A 21,097-nucleotide genomic window follows, 5' to 3' on the forward strand; every position below is an offset into this window, starting at 1 on the left:
ATTAACAGAATTGGTATGACCTACAATGTTGCACATTTCTAATAACAGTCTTCTATAATAATTGTGTTCTTCACAAAGGATGTTTGTGTTGTCGTAATTAAAAGTGTGTTGTTTATCGATACTATGTTTCGTTAGAGCTGTGTGACGTTCTTCAATCTCATGTATGTTGCGTTGGTGTTCCCTAATTCTAGTGTTGAGATGTCGACCAGTTTGACCTATGTAGACTTGATTGCAATCATTGCATGGTATTTTTTACACGACATTAGATCGTTTGCCCATGGGGATCTTGTCTTTGCCTGTATCAAAAAATAGTTGTAAATCTTTTGAATTTTTTCCAACAAACTTGACATTATATTTGGCGAATAAGCGGTCAAGTGACTCAAAGAGGCCGGATACATATGGGATGGGGATATATGTAGTAGCGGGTCTATTGCTATCTTCAGCGGGAGTAGAGTCAATATTATTGTCAGGTATGTTGTTGATGTAGGTGCGTCTCTTATCAATTTGTTGGTGTAATAGGCCATGAGGGTAATCATTCCATCTTAGTACATTGTATATCAGCGACAAGTTTTTTTCCTGGAACTCTGTACTAGCTAGTTTGATAGCTCGGTCAACTAGGTTAAAGATGGTGCCTATTTTGAAGGACAAAGGATGGTGAGAATTAAAATTCAGGTATCTTTGTGACCAAGTTTTTTGTGAAACCAATCTGTCTTGATATTATTATTGTTGTGTATCAACAATACGTCTAAGAAACTGATGGCGTTATTTTCTTCTGTTTCGATAGTCAATTGTAATCTTGGATGGTACCGGTTAAAAATATTAAGAGTGTGATGTATTTTTTCATTTGGAACGGCAGTGAGAATATCATCCACGTATCGAAAATAGAACGGTAAATCAAAACCAAGATCGTTAATGCAAGACGTTTCCAAGTCTTCCATGACCAGGTCTGACAGGATTGGGGAGAGAGGAGATCCCATAGGCAAACCAAACTGTTGTGCATAAGTATCGTTATCAAATTTAAATATTGCGGAGTGAAAACATATTTTTAAGGCTTTTTCAAGTTCAATAAGGGGAATTGGGATCTTATTTTCCAAAGAAGCCCACCGGTTGTTTATTGCACGCAATGCGAGATCTGTAGGAACGTTGGTAAAGAGTGAAATTACATCTAACGATATTAACGTGTAATTGTCCGGGATAATCAATGTTTTAATTTTATCAACTAAGAAAAAGCTATCCTTAACTCTCGAGATGGGAGGTGTGATATTGGTGGTGAGCCATGAATTAATTGTTTTGGCTAAGGTATAGGTCGGGCTATTGACAAATGAGACGATTATTCTTAAAGGGACATCCTCTTTGTGAATTTTTGGAAGCCCAAATGCGCGTGGAGGGACACTATTGTACGTAGAAATGCTTCTATGTAGGTTTTTGGTTATAAGTTTGAAGGTAAACCAATTAAAAGTGAGCTCATTCACCCTAGTTTGTAGGGAGTTAAACAAATCATATCTAGCAATTCTATAAGTACTGGTGTCAGAAAGCTGCTGTCTCATTTTTTTGTTATACGTGTCTCTATACATAGCAACCGACGTATTACCTTTGTCAGCTTTTAAAAACATAATTTCAGGGTTATTTTTTTTAAAAATCATGGTCTCCCGGATTTTTTGATCAGTGACATAATTATTGATGTTGTTTTTGGGGTACTTTGGGAAAACAAGTACACGGTTAGTGAAATCGGATCTAACTTGATTTCTTGACTCATTAGGAAAACTCGTAATTTTTTCTTCAAAATTGGAAATGAGGTTGAAGACCGGAAGATCACGTTTGTTTTATGTTCGTCCGAATTTGTGACCTAGTTGTACTATTTCAGTAATATTTTCTGGAATAGGAGTATCAGTTAGATTTATCAACCAGTTATTTTTTCCAATTGAATACGAGTTTTTGTGTTTGTTCAAAGATTTTTTTTGAGCAAGTAAATTAGTGAATTTGATAATATTCCTGTTTTTTATAGCAATGAATTTATTGTTTAGCATCCGATGTTAGGATTCAAAAAATTTATTTCCCAAAGTACTCCCAAGTTTAAGGTTAATTTGTTCAGCGAGGTTAATCATTGTCTTTTCAGAGTTAATGATGTGTATGTGAACATCATTGATTTCTAACTTCAATAGCGATATTTGGAACTCAGTTGTGAGTTGTTTAGCTTTTGTTATTGATTTTGACAGATTAAAATTAATACTTTCAAAGGTAGTCTTAGAGAAATTTAGGTGTTTAGGCATTATTCCTTCTTTCTTACAACGTAGGAGGAAGATCCTATGATTCTTCATCCTCGACATTTTCTCGGCTGTCCGAATCCAACGGCGTAAGTAACCAGCTGTAGGTTTCCCGTGTGTAAGCTCGATGTTATGAATAAAGCCCATAGTTCTCAGAAGTAATCCAATTTTACAAACTGATGAATAAGAATTCTCTGAATAAGAATGAATATAACATAAGATGAATAAGAAATTAGTAACAATCGAATGTTATCTAATTTCCGAGAAATTATTTACAAGTATTATTTTTGTGGAGTGGTCTAAGTTTTCTAATGTTAGAGGGTAAAAAAAACTCGCAGGAGATTATGAATACACAGTTTTATTATTCGAGTACACGAGCAACGGCTATCGCAATACTGATATTTCTCATAGGCACGGTAGCTCCTTCGCCCATCTATCACTCCATCACGTGACGCAACTTTCCGAGCTAGATCTTGGTAGATTGAGCCAGCTGCTTCGTATCACCAACACCTCCCCTCGAAGTCGTAGGCTCGAACAATCTTACTTCGATATCTCAACCATGCCCAAACCGATTTGAGAATTATAATGTTTTTGTCCCGTCAAACCTTTCGTCAACACGTCCGCTGGCATCTCATTGGTTGACATGTATTGAAGTTCAATTTCGCCTGTTTTACAATGATCTCGAATGAAGTGATGACGCAAGTCAATATGCCTCGTTCTTGCGTGATGTATTGTATTGCTGTACAACAATCGTTGTGCACCTTGACTATCGTGTAGATCGTAGTTTTCTCTGGTAACTACTCTGTCCCTCGAAGATAAATTGCTTCCTTGGTCGCTTCCGAAATTGCCATATATTCTGCTTCCACGCTCGACAAAGCTAGGTTACGTTGCTTACGTGCTTCCCAAGATACCGCTGCCCCCGCGAGTATAAAAGCATATCCCGAATACCATCGTCGATCGACTGTGTTCGACCCCCAGTCTGCATCGACTGCTCCATACAACTGCTTATTTGTCCTTTGGTACATTAATCCGTAGTTCACCGTTCCCTTCAAATACCTGAGGATTCTTTTCGCAGCTACCCAATGCTCGACAGTGAAATTCGTATTAAATTGGCTCATGAGGTTCACCGCATAAGCAATGTCCGGTCTTGTTGAAACTGCAAGGTACATCAAAGCCCCGATGAGACGTTGATACGGATATTGTTGCATTAGTCTCTCGTTCGGCCTTTCTGGTTTCGTTAGCGATATGTTTATGTCAATCGGTGTTTTGACCTCTTTACAATCTTGCATGCCAAACCGCTCTAATATAGCCTCTGTATACTGTCGCTGTGTGATGTAAACACTGTGATTTTTCGTGTCTTGGTGAAACTCGATGCCCAGACAACGACTTGCCAGTCCCAGATCTTTCATCTCGAACGATTCTGCCGAAGACTTCTTCACCTCATTCTACCAGCATGTGTCGTTCGTTGCAATTAGAATGTCGTCGACGTAAATAGTTAATATCATCACGTGTTTACCCTTTCTCGATATGAACATGCATGGGTCTTGTTTCGTTGGTTGCATGCCCAATTCCTCCAATTTCGCCGATAATCTACGGTACCATTGAAGCCCCGACTGTTTCAACCCGTATAGTGCGTTTTTCAGTAAACACACGCTATCTTGATGTTTATTCAGCGCTGTGAGCCATCGCATTGACGTTCTTTTTACGTCCTCGCTCCGAACTAACTCCGCACTCGAACCGACCTGTTGTTTTTTTACAATTTTTGCTAACAATTCTCGTAACTGCTCCAGTACCTCCATATATACTGTGACGTGGTATTTCGTACCCCGTCACTTTGTTTAACCATCGCACTTCCCTAGGTACAAATATCGCTAAAAATAACGAAAGCACGTCTGAGACCAATACTCCAAAAATGAACGACTGATCATCTTTGAGTTGATTTCTCTTTATTAAGCTAATTTTATTTTATTTTCTAATTCTGTAATGCTCTACGAGAACCTTCTACGAGACCTTCGCGTCAAGATACCAGGACACTACCTGACAAGGGATCACGTACCAGCTCAACACCGACCAACACCGACTACAGACGAACGCATACCGCTGGAACCACTCCCGATGGATGCCTATCTAGTTGTCGAACAGGGTCGTGCGTGATGCACAAGCAGTAGCTCCAACTATTTAAGACTTATCGGCCAGGAGCCGAACCACGAATCAATGCTTCTACCGCTCGGATGCATCGTCAGGCGGCGTACAGGGCTGTGCGTCAAAAACACAACAAAGCCTCCCGTCGACGATACTTATCAGCCTGGAGCTGAACCGACCTTAACACCTACTAAGTCGTTGTCTATCAAATAGAGGACGGTTTTCTCTTCACGAACCGTCCTATCGAAGGACTGCGGCGTGGAATAGGCTATGATACGCTGACCACGTGGATCTGATGGATACAGTGTGGGGATCCGGGTTGAGGGCCATCACCACCAGATCGTTCCGGCATGAGGGCTTCAATGAGCGAGGGCCAGGATGCAGCGCCGACGAAATAGCTACAACGGGGAGTACCAGTAAAGCAAGGAGTGAAGTACAGTCGGTCGCAAGTCCAGGAGACCGGTGACGTAATATTGCCGCACACCTCAATATCGCAACACATGAGCAGTACGACCTCCCCTCTCACCAACGATACCGCACAGCTGAGGGAAAACATCTCTGACCACCTTCCGACGTCCCGATACCTCGATACCTGTCGTCGAGGGAGAAGAAAAACGAGCGGCGAGGGATTATCGCCGCCTATCTATAGACCAGACCTACGCGACCTGCTGACTAATAAGAATACCGCAAATTTGAGGAAAAATCACGTGACAGCAGCGCGACGCAAATCAGGATCATTGCTCGTCTCGTCACTCTACGCTTTAAGAAGACGCGCTATCGCTATATCGTACCGCTATTATTATCTCTTGTATCTCTCGTATTGTAAATTCAGTTTTGCTTTTATTATCGCATCTTCGGTGCCTTCTCTATCTTCTTTCAACGTAAGTGAGGTTCCTTTTCTATTTTGTGAAGCCACCAGATTACTTGCAATATATCGCACCTTTACCTTTATCTCTCTCTTTATCGTTATCTTGCAGTTGGCCTGCTTAAGCCACCTGGGCTCGTACCTTATTCTCTATTATCTCTCTCTTTATCGTTACCTTGCAGTTGGTCTGCTTGAGCCACCTGGACTCGTACCTTATTATCTATTATCTCTTATCTTGTCCCTTTCTCTCTTCCTTATTGCAAGTCACTTCGCGACTGGTTAACTATTACTTAGGCATTGTTAGTGACTATCGCTTTATTTTGTTATCTTTCTCTTCTAGAATACCTAAATGTCTAATATCGCTGTATAGCAGCGCGTTCCGTTAAATGATCAATTTTTATCTTAGCTATTGAGCATTGCTATTTTGCTATATTTTCTCTGATTAGTTTATACCGGGACAATCTCTTGAAACTATACATATAACGCGCATGCGCCAAATAATTTAATCTCATTGGTCGGTGAAATCGCGCCACGGTGATGTTTTCATCTGCTGAGCAAGGCGCCAACGTACCCAAAATGAAACAAAAGCTGTAATTCTCTCGCGCGTAAAGCCGTGGATTGAGGTTATGCTGCTGTTTATTTTTACGTAGCGTGAATTGTCTAAGAAGAATAGTATCGTTCAGCAATACCGTGGTTGATTTCGGAAGATATTCAACCGACGCAATAAAGAATTTAACGAAAAAGCAAATATCAAATGATACAGAAATTGGGTGTTATTTATTGAAAGAAGAAATCTGAAATTCAACGTGAAATGTCATTAACAAGTGGGAGTCTGGACAAACAGAGGTAGGTAAGTAAAAACAATGTTTATTGTGAACAGATTCTTTATTTACATGAAATTAAAAATAAATGAATGGTTGAGACCCAGTAGAAGGTATTTCCAGAGTAGATTCGTTACGGTGCAGTGCTCCAGAAGTCAGTAATTAGTGCCGATGAACATGAAATTAATAAAAGAAATGAGTAACAAGGAATAAAGAAATTATTCATCTTAAACACGAAGCTTAGGAGGACAAAGAGTAGCAATTAACAGAAAACGTACCCGACACAATACTCACAAAAACCCTCGCCGACATCATTGATTAGTTGACAAAGTTTTTGCTGCTCCATTGTACACGATCAATGTTCCGTTAACAAAGAGGGTTCACCAGATATCCAAGAATAAAAAGAGAAAAAGAACAACAGTTAATATTACAGTGTAAATCATGCTATTGATGAAAAATTAGGAAACAAAACAATAACTTACAAGACAATCGTCCGATAACACTGGGAGACCAATCTCCACTCTTCTGATCACCCCTCGTCTGGCCATTGGTTGCCTTTCAAAAAGTGCTGCCTTTTTTTTGCCTTCAAAAATACCGAAAGATCCTGTTTGATAATAATAGCTTCTAATATTTTCAGGTACGAAATAATTCATTGTCAAAGCGGGACTAAATTTGTCAGGCATGGAAGCATGTAAGTAAATTTCCAATTACGTGATCTTTGACAATGACAATATTTTAACATGGATTCAATGATAAAATTCGTTTTTTTTTCAGCAGGCTCGAAGTTTAAACTTTAATTAACACGAGGAAAATTATGCCTTACCTGATGGTCAAAACGTTTAGGTGGCAAGGATCCTGGTTTCTCGAGCGGTGCAATCATTAGAACCATCGAACCTGGTTGTTTCGTCAGACATCAGGTGCCAGAGTGAATTTTATCAGGCCATCGCCACCTTCTTAACATCAGTTGAGGCAAAATTGAAGAGCGGGATATACTACAGATCATAATGGCTGAATATCCCATCATTTTACTTTGATAGAGCCAATAGCGATAAGTTTGTTACTTAACCGTTGCTGCCAATTCATTCTACCGAGGAATCATTCTGTGCACCATTGTAATTTAAGCATTATTATTGACCAGCATTGTTTTTCAAACTTTATACCATTTGATTTGGTATCTTATTTTGAAGCTTACTTTTACTCTCTTTGGCATTGAATTCAGATAAATAGTTTTTCAAGTCCTCAATTAGATTGTAGGGTTGAATTTTGCTAGGCAAACTGAATCAATCTAAATCTAGAACTGTTGAATAAGTTCAGTTAAAAATGTCTTTAAATTTAATCTTAGTTGACGGTGTCATCTGGCTAGCTAGTTGCACGATAACTTGAAACCAAATTCAATTTTACACTCTTTATAGGGTCCTACGCTAAGACTGAAAGCTTGTGAATCTCCATGTACCGCAATTATTTCTGCATTTCATGTTAGCATTATCTGGAGCAAAAAAAATCCCATTTTGAGATTGAAAATGGAACCTGAAACACAGAGTTATTCAATAGCACGAATTGAAAACCAAGAATTTTATAATGGTTTCTGCAACAAAGGGACTCTTTCCAAATATCCTTGTTAGAAGGTGATGTTCGGAGGACTATGAACAAGATATTGTATCGGATTACATTATTTGGAAAAAAATCTTCATAAACTTCGTTAAAAATTAGATATTCATTTATTTTGATGGAACAAGGGACACAATCTTTACATTACTTTAAAATTGACATTACTCTAAAACATGATTGTCCTTGAAGCTAATTGTGACATCGAGGCGCATTTTGAGAAACCTGATTTTCAATTTGTGTCACAGGATGTGATTTACGTTCCTGAGTTCTACGCTTTCGATTAGATTTTCTTTGTTTCGAACCGCACTAACATGAAATACAGAAATCATTTTAATAAATCTAATATCACTTGAATTTTCAATTTGAGTATTAGGTTCCCTTCATTTATTTAATCGAACATCATTGAAAATTTGCGAAATAAATTCTGATAATCATTCGGAAATTTTAAATAGTAGTAGCAATAATTTGTTAATCGGAAAAAATACATTGACTATCGACTATTCGTAAATTTTGTTGAACTATTTTCAAGAAAAAAAAGATTCACAGTTCCGTTACAGATAGTGAGATATTTAAATTTCTTGAACGCTCGGTTTAATGTCTCATTTTCGAAAGTGATAAAATTCAATATTACCGCCTGAAATCACAAAAGAGTGAGAAAGTTGCTTAGTTGCTTGAAAGTGGCGATGATCTTTGTACGTCTGACAAATTGAATGGGCAGATAACAGTGAATATCAGAGATGTAATTATTTTAGCCGTATCACCTGTTGATAGATAAAAATTCCATTGTTATTTCTAATGTACGAAATAATAAAAATGATTAAATAAAGTGTTCGCACCTACCTGCTGCGTTTCTTCCAAGCACCCAACATTTAAACAGATTTCTCATTTTAGTCGAATAAAGCCAATTTTCAAAGAGCATTAGCATCAACTTTCCGAGTCACTACCTCGACTGTTTGAGATTCTAACCTCAAAAATTCGTATGAACTACAACGCCGCCAGAAACAGAGTTTGACAGCTGAAACTCGGAGTGGCTAACCTGCCCGAGCAGCCGATAAAACTCGCGCATGCGCATTATATGTATAGTTTCAAGAGATTGTCCCGGTATATGTCTCTTTACCTATTACCTTCGATTGATTTATCTTCGTGAGTGTACCGCGTAAGCGATCTCACATCGCCGCGGGGTCCCGCTCGTCGTTCATTTGACATTGGAGTATTGTGCCGTATCGCATAACATCTTTTTCATTAGTTTCTTCTCTAACATCGCTGATCGTAGTTGTCCGTAGTCTCTTTGGTTTGTCGTATGTTGCATATTAGTTTTCTTGAATATTATTCGCCTTATCTTAAATTATCTTTTAGCGTACGGCGTATTACCTTTCTTTCTTCTCGCGTTTACCGCAAACTAGAGACTACGTATTATCTGTTAGTACCTATATTTTATAATAATTTTCTACTTGACCTGTTGCCTTGTATTTACCTTGTAATTAATAATTCCCTGTCTCTGTTATATCGCTGATAATTCTAGTAATGTGATAACTATTACAATTTCTGTATTTCGCATGTGTTTTATAATCGCTTCTCATATTTTATGGTTTATTTGATCAATGCTTAATTTAAGTACCGTATATCTTTTCCTGTTCTGCCTATTTATCATAAAACCGTGCTAATCATTACCTCGAATCATAGTATCGCGAGCCTACGCATATTTCCCGCTCATTCTGAAAACGCTCTGTTATTTGTTAAACCTCTCGCTTAACTTTTCCCTGGCTGTAAATACCCAGTAAACATGAGCCGGTTAAAATGTGGTTGAAGAAACGTTAAGGTCGTATAATTATGGTATAGGTAGAAAATATTACCGTGTTCGATATACGGTAATTTTTCAGTAAAATATTAATCGTTGTCTCTCCACAAATATTATACGATTTTCATTACACGTACATTTAAACAACGGTTTCTAGACTAATAATCAACGTTTTGTTTACTAGTTCAATTGCTAATTTAAATTCGTTAAAAACCGGTATATTTATAGATATTAAAATACAAATTTTCTACGTTTCATCGTCAACGTTTTGTTGTGGTAAGCGAGATTCGTAGTATAAACGTGTGGTAAAACCGTTTATATTTCTAGTCTTATGAACAGTTAATATACATGTTTTATTCCTTCACCGGTAACACAAGTTTAACGTTTAATTCACTGCTTTTCTACAACATTTAAACAACGGTTTCTAGACTAATAATCAACGTTTTGTTTACTAGCTCAATTGTCAATTTAAATTCGTTAAAAATCGGTATATTTGTAGGTATTAAAATACAAAATTTCTGCGTTCCATCATCAACGTTTTATTGTGGTAAGCGAGATCCGTAGTACAAACGTGTGGTAAAATCCATTATATTTCTAGTCTCATGAACAGCTAATATACATATTTTATTCCTTCACCAGTAACACAAGTTTAACGTTTCGTATAGTTACCATACCTTGCCAATATGTTCTCATTAATTGTTTAATAATTAAGTCAATACACTTTTGATCTACTGATCACATGTAATACGTGAAAATTACGTCGTACATAGACTTGTCATATCGATACACAGAATTATATACCTACTCGGGCCGAAACGTAAACAAGATTTGTTTCGTACCTTTCTGACCTTCATATCCAAGAATACTACCCTTTTCAACATAGTGAGGGCAGGAATCAACTTTTACATCATTTACTTACATATTGCGATGTTTGAATTTGGAACTATAATCATTATATTCAAGTTTTTCTCATGTTAGCAGTGACTAAAATTCAACGTTTTGTTATCCTCCTCAGCACGTTTTTCTGATTACCTTAAATTTTGTAAACAACTGGTCATTCGATTTCCAATCTTTTTTTTCATTCGATAAACTAGTAAGTATCATCAAAAATATGAAAAAATTCAGGTGACATAACACTAGAAGTGATAATTTTATTCTACGTAATATTGTAAAGTAGAACAATATGTTACCTCCATTTTTTCAAATTCTTTTCCTTGTGTTATTGTTAATTCCCTAACATAGGAAAAAAAGTTGAAAAATCGATGAACAGATTTTTTTACAAAGGTCACCAAGAAATTACGTAGTTGAGCATATAAGTGCATCCCTTCGCGGCGTCTTTATTAATTGTAAAACATACGTTTTCCTATACCATAATGTATATATTGGAATAACCCATGCTAGGAAAGCGAGTGGCCGTAGATGAAGCTCGTGTACCATGGATGTTACATATACGTATAATGAGCGCATGTATCAAACGACAAGCGGTCGCGAAGAATCGAGAATGTCCGAGCGTGAAATACTCGCGCCTCTTCTTCTGCCTCTGATTGGCTCGCTAGGTCAGCGTGTTGTAACTCGTACGGTTCCTGCACGCTGAGAGCCGAGGACGACGCGCCAGAATGCCCCCCCCCCCCCCCCCCCCCCCCCACCACCGTTCGCGAAGGCTCTCAGCTCACGCGATCAGTGAATCAGTCTAATTTGACCAACTTCCGAGGTCAGTGCACGTCCGTGTTTATGTGAGCCTTCATAAGCTGGTAAGTACAAATGTATTTTCTATTTGGAAAAATTTATCACGATGATTCAATACAGACGAAAATGACAATACAGGCGTAAATAACCTGACAATAAAAAGAAGAAACAAATACTTTGTGATTGCGTCGTACTTGCTTTTGAACGTCGCCGAAAGGATGTAGGCACAATAGAATTGCTTGTAGATAATGCTATAAGAAGCATGTCTATGGTATGGAATATATACTGATTGCAAATAGAAGCCGCAGATATTTATTGTTAGCTTCATTCTTACTTGTGCAGGCATCGTTTTTCTTTTATAAGGTTATCCAGTGAAATAGATCGCTAACACATACGTATCATGTACGAATGAACGATCATTTAGTGGCTGCATCTTTTCCCAATAAACACACAGTGGTTGAAATGATATATAATAGACCTGTCAAGACACGTTGAGAGAACGTTGAAATGGCACATAAAGATTATTCTACCTAGAATACAGGTGTTAAATACTATGTATTTTCAGGTATTTGACGGATTAGCACTGATATCGAGGAAGTGAATGCTCCAGCTGCGGTCGAATAATAATTAAAACTTATGCGTACTGCGTACCTAGACAACGCTTTCTATAGCGTCTGTGTTCTTTTTTGAAATAATGTGCCAATACTTTTTATTATTTTACTTTGTCAGGATTGTGATTTTTTACCTAGTCCCGAGATGAAAGTTAACAATTTTCCTCGTTAGGGTATAATCATTGTATGATTATTTTGTTTCATGTTTTATTTGTTATCAAACCTCTTGTATCGGATATAAGTTTTTGTTTGTTCATGTTTACTTAATTTTACTATTTGCTATACTTCTATACTCTTGTGAGTACATCTGTACAATTGAGGTATGCGTATATGTAAAAGACTGTATGTTTATTTATACATCCCAGTCAACATTCACACAGTTACATCGTTGGCATAATAAAATGTCCGCATCAACGATACAGACAAACTGGTATATAAAAAACTACTGTTATGTTTCGGATACATTGTTAAAGCGGATATTTCGATACGTGTGCAATGTAACTATTGTCATTGTTGCCTTGGATGAAAGTACCTTATAATAAATATATATCATGTTTCGCAAAGGTGTGTGCTTTATCTCATTTAGTTGTCCTGTATTTCTCATAAGAATACATAGGTGTGGATGTAAAATAATTAATATCATTTAATTGGTGCAAGTTACCATTACTGAAATAGCTAAGAATGTGAGCGTTGCTGTATCATCTAACCCCTGAGATAAGTCCATATTGACCATACAAGAAGCTTTTAACAGCTTGTGTATTAATATAGTACATGAAAAATTATACCGAAAACATATTCTCAAGTTGGTTGTTACACGTTTATCGGAACCGCGTGATATTCGATTAAGTGTATTCAATTAAACGTATAATAATTGTTTACGGATATCGTTTTTACGTTAAATCAACACACATTAAGTACGTGTATTATTATGAAAAAAATTTTCCAATGAACACGCTTATTAAACGTGTTTGAACCACGAAAAATGGTGGCTATAACAGGTATATATTAAACGTCTACGTTAACATTTAAATTGCGTTCTTTCATACTTGTTTCATTACGTTTCTGAAAACCGTAATTTCGACGTTTACTTCAACCGTGGAATATCCGGATCATAATCACTAACAGAAAACGTTGATGAGCGCAGTAGAAAAAACCTATATCAGGGCGGACATTTTTCACGAGAAAAAACGTATGTGCTGAACGATTATTCAACTATATACAACGTTATTTTTCGACGAATTTCTTACGATTTATTTACCAGCAATGTTTATTGGGTATACTGTTAATTATCGCATCTATCTTAATTGTATCTAAATCTCTTGAGTTGTTTGTTGGCTATTAAAATTTATCGCTTCTTAATCAATATATTCGATACTATTTCTGCTTCACCTGTTTCTTATTTTATCTATTGGATTCGACCCCGCCCCTCTACCATTATCTTGTCTATACTGAGCAAGCTGTGCAAAACCGTCGTAGAACCTGACCTTACCTTTGCCTATTACCTTTACCTTGACCTTCATCTTTTTCTCTAATTATCTATTCTCTTTGACGCATGTGCGTCTGGCGCCCAACAATCATATATTTCCCTTTTCTTATATCTCTATATCTAATTATTCAGGTTAGTGACTGCGCCGTAGGGTAACCAATTATCTCAATTCTTCGTTCAACCCTCGCGAGAAATCCATTATCGGTTACAATACGTTTTCTTTCAATTTTCCGTTGAGATATGCCGTCACCACGTCCATTTGATAAATTTGCAGGCTCAGTTCTGCAGCCAACGCTGTTAATAATCTTATCGATGTTGACCTAGCAACTGGAGAGTATGTTTCTTGAAAATCCTCCCCTGGACGCTATGAACAGCCTTTTGCCACTAGACACACTTTCTTTTTCGTGCTTACCCCGTTGTCCTTGGTAGCGAACACGAATCTCCCGATGACTTTTCGCTTTTGCGGTCTTGGTACGATCTCCCAAGTAGCGTTACGCATCTGCCCTAAGTATTCATCCTCGAGAGCCTTTTCCCAAACCTTTACGTCCTCTGTTTGACTCGCTTCTTGCCAAGTGACTGGAACGTGTGTCACAGTTAAATTGCACTCTGCGAAGACCTCCGCGTCCTCACCACTCTCTCCGGCTGAAATCTCGTCCTCGGTGACTTCGCAGTCATCATAAGCTGCCGCCGGTTGGTATATTTTCCTCGGTCTTCCGACTGACCCAGAACGTACCAAAGTTCGCTGTCCCCTTCCACGTTTTGCATGTCGAAGTCGAGCTAATACTGGAGAATCTCCCTCCGATGTTCTTCGTTTAGGCGCCCGCTCCGATATTCTTTGTGGAACCTCCGTTTGGTGTCGTCGTTTGATAATACTCCGTTGATCCTGATTCAGTACGATTTCTGACTCGCGTTCATTCGATTCCGGCGCGTCAATTTTATCTGTTGTTTCTTGCTTCCAAAACTCTTGATACTCGCGACTGACTCCCATTTCACCCACGAACTTTACATCGCGACTTACAACAATTTTACGTGATTCCGGTAACCACACACGATATGCCTTCGATTGAGTGGAATACCCTACGAAAATTCCCTCTTTCGATCTGGACTCAAATTTCCCTTTCCGCGGTTCATTGTCAACCACAAACGCTTTTGTCCCGAAAACTTGAAAATACCCAACCGTAGGCGTATTCCCCTTCCATACCTTGTGAGGTGTTTGACCTTTCAGAGTTTTTGTTACACATCTGTTTCTCACATAACATGCCGTATTCACAGCTTCTGCCCAAAATGCTGGAGAGACGTTTGCCTGACGCAACATGCACCTGGCCATCTCGATCAGCGTGCGATTCTTCCTCTCCGTTACCCCGTTTAGCTGTGGCGTATGTAGCGTTGTTAGTCTCCTCGCGATACCGTTTTCTTCCAAAAATTGATCAAATTCTCGATTACAATATTCCTTCCCATTATCCGATTGAATTTTCTTTATTTTCTTTCCCGTTAGTAACTCGGCTGCAGCCTTGTAATTTTTAAATACACTGAAAACGTCGCTCTTGTTTTTCAAAAAAAAATACTTCACACCAACGCGACTTATCATCAATGAATGTAACAAAATATTTTGCTCCCGAATGCAACGCGCTTCTCATCGGACCACACACGTCTGAGTGTATTATCTCTAATAAATCACTCGTTGGATCGCCTTCGCTCTTTGGAAACGGTGCCCGAGTTTATTTTTCGAGTATACATATTTCGCACTTCGTCAACATCTGATCGCTTTTAAACTTTAAACCGTGCACAACACCAGTCGATGCCATGGCTTTCAAATCTCTCTCGTTTGAATGTTCAAGTTTGTTGTGCCATTCGTCTATCTCACTCTTAGATACCACCGTGTTTACTTCATGTGTCTTTCCATCGCGCTGTTTAAAATAATATAGATTTCCTATTCTGTCAGAGCGAAAAATTATCTTACCCTCTCTATCTGTGACCAACGCACAGCTTTCTCGAAAAAAGCACTTCATAACCGCGATCAGTAATTTTCGCGACGGACAGTAAATTCGTGCGCGGATCGGACACGTAATACACCTTTTCGAAATTAACGTCTATTTCGTTTTCACCGTTATTCACGACCACTCTTACGTTCCCCGCACCGGATGTTTTGGTCGACTCACTGTTTGCTAAGTTCAAGGTTTTATTTATCTTTTCAATGTTTTCAAATTTCGCCTTTTCGGTACATATATGTGCCGTACAACCACTGTCTAAGCACCACTCGATTTTGGCATCACCTGTCTCTTTATTGAACATAACTGTTTCTACCGTGTTTAATATAGATATTTCTTCGCGTACTTGTACCGAGCTCACCGAATTATTGTCATTATCTTCTGCTTGTCGCGCACTCGGATTACCATCTTTGCTGGGATACTTAGAACGACACTTCTGCGCGATATGACCGACTCTATTACAGCGAAAACAAACAATATTTCCGCGGCCCGCACTTGAGTGACCTCTCCGGCTTCCGTTTTTCATTTGTCTTGGTTGGGATTTTTTCACACACATCGCGCTGTGTTCTCCACCACTCTCACTCACTTTTCGCGACTCATGTTCTTCGACTATCTTTACACGCAACAACTCTGGCTTTAGTAATTCGTCTCGTGTTTCCATGGCGCAAAGAAAATTTTCGAACGACTCTGGCAAACTGTATAAAAGCAATATGGCCAAAAGATCGTCGTTAATGATTAAATCAATTTCTTTCAGCTTCGCCACTACGTCGAAAAATTCAGCGAGATGAACCCTTAAGTTGTCGCTCTCTTTCATTCGTGACAGCGTGATCCTTTTCAACAGCGTTGCTTTCCGCGCTGGCCCCTTCGACTCATATGTCGATTTAATTTTCAACCAAACTTCTCTTGAAGTAGATAAACCTCGAATAATGTTCAGCTCAGACGGACTCATCGACAAAACTATATCGGCTTTTGCTTTTCCGTCTTTGTTTTTCCACTCATTTATTTGTTCTACTCCACTTGCCGGTTCCGGTTTTACACCGTTAACAAGTGCCCATGTATCGTTTTTCACCAGTATTGCCTCCATTTGTAATTTCCACGTGTCATAATTTTCCGCGTTGAGCGGCTCAATACGCATGACGTTAGCCATCTTCCGTTTCGAATCTAACGACGATTTTCTCGCCGTTCTTTATTCACTCATATTCGATTTATCGGTGACCCGTCGTCACTAAGTTTTTCACCACATTTTTTTTTATGATTCGCATCCTGGTCCCATAACCTGTTAGAGGGTAAAAAAAACTCGCAGGAGATTATGAATACACAGTTCTATTATTCGAGTATACGCCGCAACGGCTATCGCAATACTGATATTTCTCATAGGCACGCTAGCTCGTTCGCCCATCCATCACTCTATCACGTGACACAACTTTCCGAGCTAGATCTCGGTAGATTGAGCCAGCTGCTTCGTATTACCAACATCCAATGCAAATAAACTGTATTTTTACAAAACCACATATATGTAACGTAATTGAAGAAATTATTTTCATATGTCAGTGGCATCTTTGTTCGCAATGAAAGTATGAGCGCAATTGAAGATATACCTATATGGGACTTTCTTTTACAAACCGAACACCTTTCTGATCGACACATTTTTGAGTTAGCTGAATTGTTTTAAGGGTTCTATATCGAAAAAAGAGATACGTATTTGACGATTTTTTGTGTCACATATTTTGGAAAATAGAGGGGATCGAAAATTTGAGAATTTGGTGATTTTCGGCTTGGAGACTCATTTTCAAAAATTCATAACTCCGGTTTTATTTGAGCTAGAAATTTCTTTTTTCATTTTGAAGCTAGAAGAATGAATTTTAATGAAGCAATAGTTTTATTGAAAATTATTAACAATGTCATATAGTTATAAACAATCAAAATGTTTTAATAGATTTTTAACAATTGCCCCCACCTCGTAGTGAGTTCTTAGTATAACTATCGTATTCTGCGTCAAATTATCTATCAGAAACGCATTTTTAATTGATCGAGAAATTATTATTACTGTTGGAAAAAAATTAATTTATTTAGCGCGTCACGTTATATCGGCGGGCGGTTTCCATTGCACGGCTCATTTTCTTGCCTCGTATCAGTTTTCTCTGGAAAATACTATATATATATATATATATATATATATATATATTGAGAGTAAATGTAAATACTGTACGATGTAATGCAGAACGAGGTATTTATTAACTAATAATAATGTATTGAAATCTTAATAAGTTAATTTTTTATTTGCTATAATGATATTTTTTATTTATTTGTTTTTTCGTTCAACGTTTTATAAAGCCTCATTTGCTAGTGAATAATATTATTTAATCAAAAATATAGAATAATAATTTATATTACAGAGAAAAGCGATGCGAGTTGAAAAAATGCGGAGAAAATTTAACGTAGAATACGATTGTTATACTAAGAACTCGCTACGAGGTGGGGGCAATTGTTAAAAATCGATTGAAACATTTTGATTGTGTATAACAATATGAATTTGTTAATAATTTTCAATGAAACCATTTTTTTATAAACGTCATTCTTTTTGCTTTAGAATGAAAAGAACTTTCTTGCTGGAATAGAACTGGAGTTATGAATTTTTGAAAATGAGTCTCCAAGCCGAAAATGACCAAATTCTCAAATTTTCGATCCCTTCTGTTTTCTAAAATATGAGGAAAAAAAATCCTCAAATATTTATCTCTTTTTTTATTGATATAGAACCCTTAAAAAAAATTCAGCTGAATCAAAAATGTGTCGGTCAATTTTTACCGAAATCGGTCCGATTTGTCAAAGAAAGTTCCATATCTTCAATCAACGGTATGAGTTATGTATTAAAAATATGTACACAAATTACATACGGTAGAACATATAGGAACAACTATATATCTTCATCGTTTTATCTTCTTCGACTATTTCTCCTATCGTTTACATCAAGACACGGTTTCTAACCATATTTACATTGGATCAGGTGTATGTTTATTGTGCATCTATTCAGATGACATTATGTTTGTCTATGTGATGGAGTTGCATTAGTATTGCTGAATCTGGGTCATTGTCAAATAAATTAGCATAGGCGAAAAGTATACGGACTTCTTACGGGGTTACATGAAAATTTCAGTCTGTTCCGTTCGTCACGCCACATCTATAATAATATTCGACTCCACATCGTCCGGGAACACACGATGAGCGATGGTCACATCAGTTCTTGTTGCTTCTACATACCGATCGCTTGCCGGATTGGGTTACGCGTGCAGGAAAGGATGCAGAGGGCGGCGCTTGACGATGAATTCATCATCAATTTTCCATTACACATGGTCCCACAAGGCTATCAGTCTTTATATATTCTCAGTCAACGCTGAAGGTTTCTGCGTACCTCCAGCCCCCCCTAGCCAGAATGTCCTCTATCGAAACGTCATCTATCCACGTCCTGGTAGTTGCACTAGCCAAATCAGCACATTAAAAAACCGGAGATTGTCTCACTTTTTTATTACTAATTTATTAACACAACACAGAATTTATTACCCCTACTAGTTCAGCGTAATCATCTTGTGGCGTAGCATTGGACGAAGCTGCACCATCCATATCGTAACTTACCTATATTTCATATTATCAGGGTGTACTCTACGTCAAAATTTTTTTATTTTTTATTACTTTTTGAGGATATCAAACCAACATAAGGAATACTGACTCATAAGGGGGTAAACAACCCTTATTCCCTAATTCCTTGACTAAATCATCTTTCAGGCTAACTACCGACCGAAATTGATTGCATTCAACGTTTGTTTGCACGTGCAGGTATACAGTTATGTGCCCTGAAATATTTTCAGACACCGGGAGTGCATCAGGATGCGGTAATAAAAAAACGTGCCCCGAAAATGTCCATTTTCACCGAATTCTGTCGACATCTCGCGCGACTGATATATTTCACCTACCTCTTATGTGCTAAATGTCGCTAGCGTTTCGACTGAACTGCATGGAGGGGAGTAATCGCTGCTGAATTAAAGAGAAAGAAGATGTAGTATCTTGATTTTACTGCATACGTTATTATTTATTTGTATCTTTATTTACTATGTATACTAGGGTGTTTCAAAAAAAGACGGATTTTTTTTTCTTATGGTGTCCAAAAATTGATAGTATATCTAAAAATAAAAATTTCGGCGCCAATATGAGCTCTTAATATTAATAGGAAGGTTTGCCTCTGTCCATTTCTTTATTTTCCATTTAAATAACACGGCAAATTTTTTTTTTCATTTTTGAATTTTTATTACCTTGGAACGGTTCATCGTGACAACAATATGAAAAAAGATATTTGTAGCAAATTTCACGCTCTATAAAAAACGTCTGAAGATCAAAGAGACGTGAAACGTACGGGTGCAGAAAAGGTGTGACAATGCTAGAAGTAGGGAATGGAATTTGATGAGTAAGTGCGATAGTGAATAGCGTGAGACTACGTAGAGATAAGAGGACAGGACAGAGACCATGAGATTAATGTAAGAACTGTGGGAGAGTTAGCGAGTAGGAAAAATAGAGAGAAGTGGTATGCTGGACGTAACAGTAGGAAATTTCACGCTCCACAAAAAACGTCTGAAGATCAAAGTTCCTCAGATCAACCGTTTCAAAGATGTCAGCGATCAAAAATAACACGAATCAAAAATTTCAAATATTTTCCAATAACACTACAAAAAAATATCATATGCCATATTTATATTATTTTTTATGTAAAATTACTTCAATTCTGTTAACCTGAGACTGTAAACTTTCTTTTTTGCTAATTAATTCAATACTCAACTCACAAAAAGCACATAAATCATTTATGTGATATTTTTAACCTTCATATTTATGTATTTGTGCTTTTTGTGAGTTAAGTATTGAATTAATAAGCAAAAAAAAAAAAGTTTACAGTCTCAGGTTAACAGAGTTAAAGTAATTTTACATAAAAAATAATATAAAAATGGCATATGATATTTTTTTGTAGTTTTATTGGAAAATATTTGAAATTTTTGATTAGTTTTATTTTTGATCGCTGATATCTTTGAAACGGTTGATCTGAGGAACTTTGATCTTCAGTCGTTTTTTGTGGAGCGTGAAATTTCCTACTGTTAGGTCCAGCATACCACTTCTCTCTATTTTTCCTACTCGCTAACTCTCCCACAGTTCTTACATTAATCTCATAGTCTCTGTCCTGTCCTCTTATCTCTACGTAGTCTCACGCTATTCACTATCGCACTTACTCATCAAATTCCATTCCCTACTTCTAGCATTGTCACACCTTTTCTGCACCCGTACGTTTCACGTCTCGAGGGACACTCCATTTCTGACTCTCGACAACTCCACATCTAGACTTCTTATATATCTTTTCGTACCACACAATTCATTCCTACCGGTATCTGAAGTTCTACGCAATAAACATATAATCGACATATCAACATACTCAAGTTTATTCAATCCTCATCCTGATTTCCGGTTGACCTGAAACGTAAAAGCGAAGCCAACCAGGTTACTCCTTCCGCTCAGGAGTAAACTCTACTCACGGACGTAACGCTACAAATGTTTTTTTCAGATTGTTGTTACAATGAACCGTTCCAAAGTCATAAAAATTCAAAAATGAAAAAAAAAAATTCGCCTTGTTATTTAAATGGAAAATAAAGAAATGGATAGAGGCAAACCTTCCTATTGATATTAAGAGCTTATATTGGCACTAAAATTTTTGTTTTTAGATATACTATCAATTTTTGGACACCATAGGAAAAAAAAAAATCCGTCTGTTTTTGAAACACCCTAATGTACACATA

General features: G+C 37.5%; 1 protein-coding gene and 1 long non-coding RNA gene across 2 annotated transcripts; one reads left to right on the plus strand and one right to left on the minus strand.

Moving 5' to 3' along the window:
* Window positions 1-3,061: 3,061 nt before the first annotated feature.
* On the minus strand, window positions 3,062-3,673 carry LOC124222288 (uncharacterized). The gene has a single exon (XM_046633109.1). The coding sequence runs from the start codon at window positions 3,671-3,673 to the stop codon at window positions 3,062-3,064; it is 612 nt and encodes a 203-aa protein (XP_046489065.1).
* A 7,460-nt stretch (window positions 3,674-11,133) lies between these two features.
* On the plus strand, window positions 11,134-12,358 carry LOC124221633 (uncharacterized). Its single transcript, XR_006883845.2, has 2 exons — window positions 11,134-11,249; window positions 11,750-12,358. It is a non-coding gene; the product is annotated as an uncharacterized lncRNA (long non-coding RNA).
* Window positions 12,359-21,097: the final 8,739 nt, after the last annotated feature.

Source organism: Neodiprion pinetum, chromosome 6 (assembly GCF_021155775.2).
Source record: "Neodiprion pinetum isolate iyNeoPine1 chromosome 6, iyNeoPine1.2, whole genome shotgun sequence".
Taxonomy (NCBI): Eukaryota; Metazoa; Arthropoda; class Insecta; order Hymenoptera; family Diprionidae; genus Neodiprion; species Neodiprion pinetum.

Coding starts and splice junctions, on each gene's coding strand:
- LOC124222288 (XM_046633109.1), bottom strand. CDS start 3,673: ATGAAAGATCTGGGACTGGCAAGTCGTTGTCTGGGCATCGAGTTTCAC.